This window comes from Pelobates fuscus, chromosome 12 (genome assembly GCF_036172605.1).
Source record: "Pelobates fuscus isolate aPelFus1 chromosome 12, aPelFus1.pri, whole genome shotgun sequence".
Classification (NCBI taxonomy): Eukaryota; Metazoa; Chordata; class Amphibia; order Anura; family Pelobatidae; genus Pelobates; species Pelobates fuscus.
In genome coordinates, this window is record NC_086328.1 from 124744982 (window position 1) to 124758253 (window position 13272).

Genomic DNA, 13272 nt, shown 5'->3' on the forward strand with positions numbered 1-13272 from the left:
CCTCCATGTGTCTCTCTCTGTCCCAGCCACTCGGTGTGTATTCCCCCCCCCTCACCTCCTGTGCCATTTTTTGCCCCCTCTACACCTTGTCCTTCTTTTGCCTCCTCCCCTCCTTTGCCGTTTAGCCCCCATTCTCTTTAGCTTTGCCCCACCTCCTGTGCCCTCTTTAGCCCCATCCTGTGCCATGCTTTGTCCCCCTCCTGTGATCTCTTTAGCCCTCCTACCTTCCTGTGTCCTTCTTTAACCCCCACTCCTCATTTGTCCCCCTCCTGTGTCCTATTTAGCCCCCTCCATCCTGTACTCTTCTTTGTCCCCCTCCTGTGCTCTCTTTAGCCACCCTAAGCTGTGCCTTTCTGTGTTCCACCTCTCCTGTGCCCTCTTTAGCCCCTTCCCTATGCTGTGACTGCTCAGCCTCACCTGCTCAGTTGGTGGTCCACGGCGGAAGAGCCAGTGTTTTCTATACCAGGTAGGGGAACAGAGACTCCTCTACCATGGTCTGCCTGCTCGGCCCAGCTTAGTCCGCCACTGACGGGACCAGTTGACCGCTCTTCATATTTAAAACATTTCTGCAGTTAGAGTGCTGTAGGGGTCTGGAGTGTCCCTTTAAGGAGAGGGCACATTAAATAGAAAGAGAAACCATACAGGTCCAGGAGATTTAAAGAAGGGCTGAGAATCCACAGCCGAGTGTTGTTTCTTTGTGTCAGTGAGTGTCTGTATGGCTCTGCCGTTTCCCCTATTTGTCATGTTCTGAACTCAAAATATCTGGCGTTAATAACAATATCACTGATCCCGGCTTTCCCTAATTACTTCTTACAGAAAAACAAGGGTAAATATTGCAGTGAACACAGTTTCCACTATTTAAAGTATTATAGTCCTGTTTGCAAACAGGTGATTGGTGGAGGAAGTGGTAAGATTGACAGTCAGCTTCTGACGATGACTAATAGACTTGCTGTGCATGTCAGGTGTGCAGGGCAGCTTCTTCACGTGAGATGGAGCACCTCTACTCTTTCCCACCAGATACTGTGTCTGTAATGGCAACATTAAATAATTGTGCTGAGAGGACTTTGTGACATGATGTAAAAAAAATACAAAATAATAATAATAATAATTAAAATTCATACGTATAAGAATTTTTAGGGGATAAATGGAATTTACTCCGTTATTATCCTGAGTAAATCAGTTTAAAGGGACACTGTAGGCACCCAGACCACTTCAGCTCATTTAAGTGGTCTGGGTGCTGTGTCCCTTTTGCACCTAGTGCTGCAATTTAAAACATTGCAGATCACATTGCAGCTCTAAGTCTTCCCTCAGTGGCTGTCTCAGTGGCGCTCTGCATGAGGACCTCCAGCGTCAGATTTTCCCCATAGGAAAGCATTGAATAATGCTTTGCTATGGGGAGGTTTGCTATGGGGAGGTCTAATGCACATGCGCATTAGGTCTCCCTCGCCGGCTGACGTCGGAGGGGGAGGAGCATGGACGGAGCCTGACCCAGCACCTAGGGACATCGACTCTGGATTCAGGTAAGTGGCTGAAGGTTTTTTTTGTTTTTTTTAACAGCTTTGTTTTCCTGGCACTATAGGATCCCTTTAAGCTGAAATTTCATATTTGTGGGCTGTGTTCACCTTACTAAATTTGAGACTCACGTTTGCACCTATATGTGTAGCCCGTTTTTATTTTTATTTTACATCCTACTGTATATTGCTGTGTCCATTTGAATGGAGCACTAAAGTTATGTGAGCAGCTGTGTTAAAGGAACACTATAGTCACCAAAACAATTTTAGGTTAATGAAGCAGTTTTGGTGAATATATCACTCCCCTGCAGTCTCACTGCTAAATTCTCTGCCATTTAGGAGTCAAATCACTTTGTTTATAAAACCCTAGTTACACCTGCCTGCAAGTGGCTTGCACATCCTTCCTAAACACTTCCTGTGAAGTGAGATCTAATATTTAAACTTCCTTTACTACAAATTCTGTTTGTTTTATAATTTCTTATCTCCTGCTCTGTTAATAACCTTCTACACCCTGCAGAAGCCTCCTGTGTCTGATTAAAGTTTAATTTACAGAGCAGGAATTTAAAACTTTTAACGGTTAAAGGACCACTCTAGGCACCCAGACCACTTCAGCTTAATGAAGTGGTCTGGGTGCCTGGTCCAGCTAGGGTTAACCCATTTTTTCATAAACATAGCAGTTTCAGAGAAACTGCTATGTTTATGAATGGGTTAAGCCTTCCCCCTATGTCCTCTAGTGGCTGTCTCACTGACAGCTGCTAGAGGCGCTTGCGTGATTCTCACTGTGAAAATCACAGTGAGAGCACGCAAGCGTCCATAGGAAAGCATTATGAATGCTTTCCTATGTGACCGGCTGAATGCGCGCGCAGCTCTTGCCGCGCGTGCGCATTCAGCCGACGGGGAGGAGAAGAGGCGGATCGGAGGAGGAGAGCAGGAGGAGAGCTCTCCGCCCAGCGCTGGAAAAAGGTAAGATTTAACCCCTTTCCCCTTTCCAGAGCCGGGCGGGAGGGGGACCCTGAGGGTGGGGGCACCCTCAGGGCACTCTAGTGCCAGGAAAACGAGTATGCTTTCCTGGCACTAGAGTGGTCCTTTAACCTCTGATTGATAATGGAAACATTTGTTTCATGAAGGCTGTGTGAGTCACACCCAGGGAAGGTGTGGCGAGGGCTGTATAACACAACCTGATTGCATCCTAAGAGTTGTCAGATGCTGGCAAGTATACAGGTGCACAGAAGGTGGTGAACTACAAGTCCCATGATTCCGCACTAGTCTTTATCATACTTAATGCAGGAGGTTGCCTATATGTGGTTTAAATGGAAAAATACGTGTCTCTATTCACAGTCTTAACTTAATAAAATGCAAACAATCTTACAAGTAAGATTAAAGTGAGAATTCAAAGTAAATGTAAAGTTTAAGGCAAAAATAGCTGAATTGGGAAAAATTCTCCAAAGCAGCTATTCTTCTACTTTGGTTATTTTAGTCTAAAATGTGAAATTCACGTTGAATTTTCAGTTTAGTGAAAGACCTTACTTTAAATACTCCTAGTTAATTATACATAATTATAAATAATATAGATCCAGTGATGCGTTAAGGAACCATCATGATTGCATGAAAGCACTTGGTAAGTTAGAGCTACTAATGGTGGCTCCTTGGCCAAGCATTGTATCCGTCAGCATGCTGCATATTGGAAGGTCTGAAGAGGGTGGCTCGGTTAAAGCAGTGGCTGCTGTCTCCGTGAATTAGTGCTGAAGCAACACCTGTCACATACATCTCTTTACCGACACCACCACACATGCAGATATATGTTATTCTGCTCGCTGAACAGGCAGGGGGAGGCAACGTAGCAAAAATCTAAGTCAAATTAGAGAAGGAAGTGTTAAAAAAACAGGAAGGATCTACCAAAATATCAGTACGAGAAGAAGAGTCACAGGAAAAGCTTGTAAGGAGAGGGGGAAAGAACTCAAGAGTATCGAGAAAGACAAAGAGCAGAGAGGGTGAGAGAGACAGAACCGTATGTGGAGAGGGACAAATTGGGTCGTCAGGCGACAGAAGATCGAGCATGTAATAAGAGGGAGACTAGTGAGGAGATGTGAGCTGTGAATACAGAGAGGAGTGGGCTGGGACTAGAGGGGGCAAAACTGTGAACGAACTTGTTAGATGAACAAAAAGGTGAAAACAGAAAGAGACGTTGGCAAGAAGGGGCGTTTAATTGAGGAAGTGAGTAGCTGGAAGGGTGAAGATGTCGCAAGGTGATGGGAGAAGTTGTCTGAACACTAAACGGGTTTGAAAAATCAGGAAGACTGAAATCTTGTGATGGGGGATACAAGGAAACACTTAACGACAAAGAGGAATCAGTGACCGGAGGATTAACTTGAAAGAACGACAAAGTCAGACTGTGCTCATGTGGAAGAGGTATTCGTGGGATGTTCCTCAGGTTGAACCGGAGAATGATCAGAGGTCAGTGTGAAGGGACACTGCTGTACAGGAAGCAGTGCAGTGCAATTAGTGCAGGGGGAGTGGATAAAGCATCTATTTTTGTCAGACCACTCTAAAACAGTTTAACAGTAAACTGTGGGAATGCGCCCATAGACTCATAGGACCACAACCAGGACCATGAGCTGTAGTGGTTATAGTGCCCTGCTTGTAGGAGTGGTTTTCAACCAGCGCCACGTGTGCCACGAGCACTAACAAGGTTATTTACTATAAAGTGTTAGCTATTGGGAAATCGATGTGAATTTTAAAATGAAGGCACAAGCAGGCAAACTGAAAACAGACGGTTTGGGAAAAGTTTCCGACAATTCACGTTTTAGTGAATAACCCTGATTTGGGGATATGATATATTTATACAGTCGTTAAGTATGAATTCTTTATGTCTCGGCATTAAAATTGTGATTCCCATCTGGTGACGAATTGAAACTGGCAAGTAATTTAAGTTAGAATGTCTCAGTATACATGTTACCGATCTCTTTAGTAAGGATGGCACCGTACGTGACATTTATAAGCTGCAGATGATCGTAAAAAGGTTCTTGAAGTTTTTCTCTCATTGAAGTATGCCTTGATCGCCCTGTGATCTGTCACTCTTGTGAAATTCAAATTTATGACAGAGAGGAAATATGGTCACTGCATGTGTAAGTGAGAACAGGGAGTGGGAGATGTGAACTGATTATGAACGGCTTGTGTATACCATCTGCCCGTAAATCGGGTTAATCACCAAAGTGGGAATTATTAGTTATATCCTGGGGAATTTCAAATCTGACTTCAAAATAGCCGGGCTGGATACATAGCTGAATTTGAGAAATAATCAAATTTGGGTATTTTACCCCCAAATTTGTAATTCCTTTGTACACAATTACCCTGAAAAAAACAAAAACAAACAAACAAAAAAAACTAAGAATAGGCTATGACGGCTGAGTTTCAGGCAGAAAAGTGGAGACGAAAGACAGTGGAGGTGGTGACATAGAGTGTATATTAGAACTGAGCACTGGATGATATTAGAAATTATTTGTTTGAGACTGTGTAAAGACATTTCAACATACTGCTAGGAGGAAGGTAGCTGGCTTTTAAGGCAGGTAATCAATTTAATGTTACAATAAGATGCTCCATGCTTTCTGTTAAGGCTCATTGAGTTTCAGGGTGATATTCTGATATCTTCAGGAGACATCAGACCATTAGTGCACCTCACTGTATTCTAAAAAAATAAATAAACAATTTTGAATCCCTTCTTATCTGTATATTCTGTGTTAAACATGTTTTTTATGGTATAGATAAGAGAGTTAGAGATTTATTTTTCAAATTTGGCTCTTTCGGCCTCAGATAATTCCTCAGAAATTCTGGTTCAGAGAAGGTCCCTGTGGAGTTCTCTCTTTTTCCATTAAAAACGCGTTGTGATAAATTGAAAAATGGTAAAAAGCAGTGTCAGAACATTCTTAGATATTCTGGACAATATTGCAGGATTGTATTAAATCTCTGTCACTATGGAGCTTTCCATAAATATAGAATATTTTGACTCTGTTGAAATCTCTAAAGCACAAGATACACAGTATCTAACAAAAGTGAGTACACCCCTCACATTTTCGTAAATATTTTATTATATCTTTTCGTGTGACAACACTGAAGAAATGACACTCTGCTACAATTTAAAGTAGTAAGTGTACAGCCTGTATAACAGTGTAAATTGGCTGTCCCCTGAAAATAACTCAACACACATTCATTAATGTCTAAACCGTTGGCAACAAAAGTCAGTACAACCCTAAGTGAAAATGTCCAAATTGGGCCCAAAGTGTCAATATAGTTTGTGTCGCCACCATTATTTTCCAGCACTGCCTTAACCCTCATGGGCATGGAGTTCACCAGAGCTTCACAGGTTGACACTGGAGTCCTCTTCCACTCATCCATAATGACATCACAGAACTGGTGAATGTTAGAGACCTTGCGCTCCCCCATCTTCCGTTTCAGGATGCCCCACAGATGTTCAGGTTTAGGTCTGGAGACATGCTTAGCCAGTTCATCACCTTTACCTTCAGCTTCTTTAGCAAGGCAGTGATCATCTTGGAGGTGTGTTTGGGGTCGTTATCATGCTGGAATACTTCCCTACAGACCAGTCACTTAAGTGAGGGAATCATGCTCTGCTTCAGTATGTCACAGTACATGTTGGCAATTATGGTTCCCTCAATGAACTGTAGCTCCCCAGTGCCGGCAGCACTCATGCAGGCCCAGAGCATGACACTCCCACCACCATGCTTGACTGTAGGTAAGACACACTTGTCTTTGTACTCCTCACCTGGTTGCTGCCACACACGCTTGACACCATCTGAACCAAATGCGTTTATCTTGGTCTCATCGGACCACAGGACATGGTTCCAGTAATCCATGTCCTTAGTCTGCTTGTCTTCAGTAAACTGTTTGCGGGCTTTCTTGTGCATCATCTTTAGAAGAGGCTTCCTTCTGGGACATGCAGAGCAATTTGATGCAGTGTGCAGTGTATGGTCTGAGCACTGACAGGCTGACTCCCCACCCCTTCAAGCTCTGCAGCAATGACAACTGATGGAGCACGTGCACTCAACTTCTTTGGTTCGACCATGGCGAGGCCTGTTCTGACTAGAACCTGTCCTGTGAAAACCACTGTATGGTGTTGCCCACCGTGCTGCAGCTCAGTTTCAGGGTCTTGGCAATCTTCTTATAGCCTAGGCCATCTTTATGCAGAGCAACAATTCTTTTTTTCAGATCCTCAGAGAGTTCTTTGCCATGAGGTGCCATGTTGAACTTCCAGTAACCAGTATGAGAGAGTGTGAGAGCGATAACACCAAATTTAACACACCTGCTCCACATTCACAACTAAAACCTTGTCTGAAACCGGGGAGGGAAAATGGCTAGTTGGGGCCAATTTGGGCATTTCCATTTAGGGGTGTATTCACTTTTGTTGCCAACATTAATGGCTGTGTGTTGAAATATTTTGAGGGGACAGCAAATTTACTCTGTTATACAGGCTGTACACTTACTACTTTACATTGTAGTAGAGTGTCATTTTCTCAGTGTTGTCACATGAAAAGATATAATAAAATATTTACAAAAATGTGTGGGGTGTACTCACTTTTGTGAGATACTGTACATGAGAGAAAGGAGGCCCTTCTCCCGTAATTGTCTATCTTCGTCAATCTTCAGCAAAAATTACACTTTAGTGATGTGAACAGGAATCATCTTGCGTGATAGACAATAGACCTGGGGTCTTGAAGGATCCTCCATAGATCCCATTTTGTACTCTCACACATGAGTGGGGTACATGAATAATGACGGCTCATGGCAGACAAACTGACAAGGAGTCAATTAATTATGGTGGGCAACCTATTTGCTTCCCCTTCGGGCACCTTCACACATTGAATTGATATCTTACGAGATCTTTACAAAAGAATACCCCAAGAGTGACATTGCTGCTTTAAATTCAGCACCATTGACTGTTTATTGAATAAACGTCTCAATATTTTGCCAGAATAGCTTTCGTCAAAGTGTCCCCCCTCTACTGCTCTGTGAATAATATCTAGGATTATTCACTTTAGTATACATTGTTTGTGAATTCAAAGCTTAGGCAAAAATAATTGTATTGGAAAAATTCTGAAATTTGAATGAATAAATAACCATAGCTGTAAAAAGTTGTTTTTAGTTTGAATGTTTTGGCTAGATCCCTGACAATTCACACTTTCAGGGATAAAAAACAAATTGTACAATTGAAGTTCAAAGAGCCAAGCTGTAACTATCGATGAGTTGGAGAAATATTGCTGATGAGCTATTTTGCCCACATTTTCCCATTTGGATTTAAATTTTATACCTTTTGCAATTAAAGTTAATATACCAATGTGCAGTTCAATTTTCTGTTCATCATAAGTCACTGTTTAGTGCATAAAGCACACTGTGATTTGGAGGGTGGTAGCTTATTGGCAGCCCAGCAGATGTCTTTTCTTGGATGCTTCGCAACTTTGATTAAATCTGCCCTTTTTCAATGGGAAATCTTCCCCATTCAACCTTGATTTGTTGGGCATTGCTACAAGGAGTTTACAAGAGTGATAGAATGCCTTTCTTTTTTCCTACTGTGACCAAAATCCCACTACGGCATTCAAAGATCTAGCACGCAGGCGGCCTACATGCAGCAGCTCATCTGGCCGGAGCCTGGATTAGTTTCAATGCTCCCTTATATGGCACCTTGCATAGTCGGGTTCCAGCAGTGGCATAGATGGGTTGGAGATTCCAGAAGCCGCAGATGTCCATGACTAAAGAACTCGACCTGGGACCCTGCTGCACTATACTCCGCGTGGACTCAGAGGCCTATATTTCTCAGACTGAAGATGGTCCCATTGATTGAAACCCTCTACCATGTTTACCTGCCCCATCAGTTGCTGCCTTGGTGGTGTCAGATGGAGCAGCCCCAACTACTAAACAGGATATCCACAATTTATTTGCAGATATTCAAAGCTGTTTAGTAAGCAGGAGGTCCAAGCTGTCTACCAGGTCTCTTAAGAGTACCTCCTAAACCTCAGACAAGGTCTGCTCTCCCTGGAGGAAATGGTCCAAAACATACAAGCAATGTATTCCTTCTTTACTTTGTGTGTTGTTCACCTCATCAAAAGGGGCAGGTGGAAGAACATCAAAATAAGGGGAGTCTCAGGCTCTGTAACCACAGATAAACTTTTTTAGGTGCCTAGTGGACACTTTGGATTCGGCAAAGCAACCTAAGCAATTTATTTACGAAAAGGTTTATTGTCCTACCAAATCACCTCAAGCGCCAGGTACATTATCCTGCACTACTGGACACTACTGAACAAAGCTTAATGGTTGCAATTTAGGAAAAAGCGCCTTTGGATTTTGAGTCCCACCACGTTATGTTCTTTAATTATTTACACTGCTCCAACCTGCTATGGCGTTTATACAACTTCTTACTAAAATACTTTGGGATGCAGGAATATCATACCAATGAACTGCTCCCAGATCCCTCCCAGTATCTAAGTAGGGTAAGGGTTTCAAGGCACACTATAGACACCGAAAGCACTTCATCTCTCATCTGAGTTTATTCTATTGACAAATGGGTGTATTTTCATGACATTTGCATGTTCTAAGTTTTACATTTTGATCTTGAGTCATTCTTTATTGCGATGTAATGTCTCAACCGCAAAAACAATAATTAAAAAAAAAAAAGAAACACTCTGTGATTTTGATCTCCGATAACAGACAGTCTGCAAAGGTAGTCTGTGAAATTTTGTTGAGATATTTGATAATGTGACATGCAGTAGGATGGCCTACAAATCAGCGGGATTAGGCCTTTGGGGAAATCATTTGTACTTTGATAGAAAACTAGCTAAAGCCTAGGGGGTTGTTATAAATAGAATGTTCTATGAAGCTGTTATTAATAATTTCAGGGCTTCTGTCGATCCTTAATTTATTTACATAATTAACGTGGCCTGGTCATTTAATGCACAATTTGCAGATGTCAGCATATTACAGAGTGTTATTACATGAATAATATATTTTCTCATTATAGAATAAACTGGTAGGTATATATGGACATTAGGCAAGCTAAATATTAGGTTCATAAAAGGATCCAAATTATACATTTTAAAAGGACCAAAATGTAATTATTATTTACATAACACCAACATACCTCGCAGCAATGTTCAAAATACATGATAATGTACCTACTTTGGCCTAAAATAAATGGTTCCCTTGTCAATTCCCCAAAATAGCCATCTTAGTGAGTAAAACCTGGCCTTCTGGGTCTTCGAAAATTGGCATTAAAAGGGATTAAGGGCGTACACATCGAGTATTGTAGAGAATTGAAAACTGAATTGAAAAATGTAGGCTCATTTGGAAGAAACACTATTTTTTATTTTCAATTTCGATACTTGTTTTTCAGTTCACTTCTGTTTACTATTAGGTCCTGTGCCTCACTCTCCCACGTGACAGAGCATGTGTGTTGGTGATCAGGAGGACTGTTTGAAGCCAATATGTCACATGAGCAAATCATAACTTAAGGACTCTGTATCTGTTTTATGAATAAACCCCTCAAGTTTAGTGAGTAAACACCAATTTTTACCCCTCCCCTTCACACCAATACTCATATTAATCCCATCTCAATCGAAAGATCCACAAGTATGGTTGGTCCAAGGTTAGTTGTAGTTGGTACAAATCTTCTGGGTAGTAGGTGCAACGCATGTAAGTAGTATGAGATGACCAATGTTAGAGGGAGCTTGGACACAGGTTAGAGGTAGTGGGGGGCAAATGCTGGAGAAGCGGGTGATGACCTAGGTTAAAGGTAGCTGAGACATGTAATAGATAGCAGGGGATAGCAATGGATGACCTAGGTTAGTGGGATCTGGGTCACAGGTTATGGGTAGTGTGGGAGACATATTTTGGGGTAGCGGCGGATGACCTAGGTTAGTGGGAGCTGGGTCACAGGTTATGATTAGTGTGGGAGACATTTTGTGGTAGCAGTGAATGACCTAGGTTAGTGGGAGCTGGGTAACAGGTTATGGGTAGTGCGGGAGACATGTTTTGGGGTAGCGGTGGATGACCTAGGTTAGTGGGAGCTGGGTCACAGGTTATGATTAGTGCGGGAGACATATTTTGTGGTAGTGGTGGATGACCTAGTTTAGTGGGAGCTGGGTCACAGGTTATGGGTAGTGTGGGACACATGTTTTGGGGTAGCGGTGGCTGACCTAGGTTAGTGGGAGCTGGGTCACAGGTTATGATTAGTGCGGGAGACATATTTTGTGGTAGCGGTGGATGACCTAGGTTAGTGGGAGCTGGGTCACAGGTTATGATTAGTGCGGGTGACATATTTTGGGGTAGCGGTGGATGACTTAGGTTAAAGGGAGCAGGGACACGGGTTATGGGTAGTGGGGGGCACTCATACTGGAGTAGTGAGGGATGATGTGGGATGACGTAGGCTAAAGGTAGCTGGGACACGTAATGGTTAGCGGTGGACACTCATGCTGGGGAATGACCAAGTTATGGGGGCTGAGACATGGGTAATGGGCAGTGGTGGTGCAGACATATATAATGGGTAATGGACGGGGAGGTTTTCAATTCAGTACGATTTAGCAAATAGTGGATAAACTAGTGGGTCAGTTCAAATAGTTTTTTTCACTGAACAGTGAATTTTACTGAAGGGAAATCTCACAGCTAGCAGAATGTTTCCAATTATATTGGCCTTAAATGTTAAATTCATTTTGAACTCCTATCAATTCACGTTTCAGGAGATTATTTACTAAACAGCCGACTGCAATAACAATGTACAGCAAATTGCAAAGTGTGTAGATAAAAACAGCACACATATAATATCAGAAAATTTATGCCATACTTACCGATATTTTCTTTTCCCGGATATATGCCATGGCAGCACTACGTATGGGTATAGCTCCTCCCCTTCTCAATTGGACAGGAACACCTCCTAAATAAAAGAGACTCCCCCTATACCCCCTCAGTCTTAGTTTAAAGCCACAAAACAACATATGATTTCAGAAGAGGGTGGGATCGCAGTGCTGCCATGGCATATATCCGGGAAAAGAAAATATCGGTAAGTATGGCATAAATTTTATGTTTTCCCCGGATATATCCATGGCCGCACTACATATGGGTTATACCCAAGCTGAAAGGAGTAAGGGAGGGAGAATAATAACCACAACGCATAAATCCATGCAAATACGGTTTATTGATCCATAAACTATAAGGCAGCAGAGAGGACACTTCTACCACATTCTGTGGTAGATGAACGCACAACATCCAACTGATAGTGATTGATTAACGTGTTGAAGGAGGACCATGTTGCTGCCGAACAAATGCGATCTGCAGAAATGTTGGCTGCAGCTGCCCAAGAAGCGGCCAAGGATCTGGTAGAATGAGCTCTAAGGCCTTGAGGGACAGGAACTCCGGAGGCTGAGTAGGCCTGACCAATGGCTGAGATGATCCATCGGCCAATATGAGATGAAGAAGCGGCTTGACCCTTCTTGTAACCTGAAGGAATAATGAACAGTCTAGATGTCTTCCTTATGTCTGAAGTCCGGTTCAGGTATGTAGATAAACAGCGCACCAGATCCAAACGATGCCATTTCTCTTCTTCTTCCGATGAGGGATGAGGGAAAAAGGCTGGCAAAATGATATCCTGATTCATATGGAAAGCAGAAACCACCTTGGGTCTGAAAGCTGGAATCGTACGAAGGATCACTCGGTCTTCCTGAAGAATCAAAAAGGGAGACTCACAGGAGAGAGCGCTTAGCTCCGAGATTCTTCTACCTGAGGTCAAGGCAACCAACAGAACGGTTTTCAACGTAAGAGTAAGTATAGAAACACTCTCCAAGGGCTCAAACGGAGAATCAGATAAGGCCTGTAAAACCAGAGGTAAATCCCAAGGAGGGGAGCAAGACCATACTGGAGGGCGCAGCTTGAGAATGGCTTGAAAAAATCTGGCAATATCTGGATCAAATGCCAATTTGCACTTTTAGGGAGCTGCGACTCAAACCCTTGTCAAATCCGTCCTGTAAAAATTGAAGGATGTCACAGATACTGGGAGACAAAGGAGAAATATTATGTGCCAAACACCAGCTACAGAAGATGTCCCAAATACGATAGTAAGCTGAAGAAGTTGATTTCTTCCTGGCATTCAGAAGAGTATAAATTACTGAAGAAGAGAAGCCTTTGCTGGAAAGACGTTGCTTCTCAATTTCCAAGCCCTTAAATTGAGAGACTGAGGAGATGGGTGAGAGATCGGACCTTGTTGTAGGAGACTGAGTTGATCTGGGAATTTCAGAGTTTCTGCAGCAGAGGAAACCAAGGCCGTCTGGGCCAGAAGGGAATCACTGCGAGAATCGTCACTTGCTCCTGTAGGATGCTTATTAGCAGGGGGAAAATCAGAGGAGTCGGAGGAAAAACATACCCCAGATGGAACTTCCTCTCGCAACAGAGAGCATCCTGGTCTTCCGCCAAAGGGTCGAAGTAACGCGAGAAGAACCTTCCCACTTTGCGATTCTTCGCTGTGGCCATCAGATCTACCTGAGGAAAACCCCACTTCTGGACTATGCTTTGGAATGCCAGAGGGGCTAACTCCCATTCTGTGGGATCCAGGGTTACTCGGCTTAAGAAATCCGCCACTTGATTGTTCTTTCTCGGAAGGTAAACTGCCTTTATCCCCTTGAAATTCTTCTCTGACCAGGACATAAGTGGGGTCAACACTTTCATTAAGCGTTTGCTCTTTGTACCTCCTTGATGATTGATGTAAGCAACT

The 13272-nt window shown here is 42.9% G+C and overlaps 1 protein-coding gene across 2 annotated transcripts in view; it reads left to right on the forward strand.

Annotated features, from left to right (window-relative positions):
• Positions 1-13272, forward strand: part of DGKZ (diacylglycerol kinase zeta) — a 187703-nt gene that overhangs the window by 45825 nt on the left and 128606 nt on the right. Inside the window, exon 1 of one of the 2 annotated variants that reach the window (XM_063437885.1) lies at positions 3463-3965. The exons of the other annotated variant lie outside the window; for it this stretch is intronic. Coding sequence (XP_063293955.1) covers positions 3910-3965 — 56 coding nt within the window. The 5' untranslated portion in view covers positions 3463-3909. Of the gene's footprint in view, positions 1-3462; positions 3966-13272 lie in introns of those variants that run through there. 2 annotated transcript variants of the gene reach the window in all.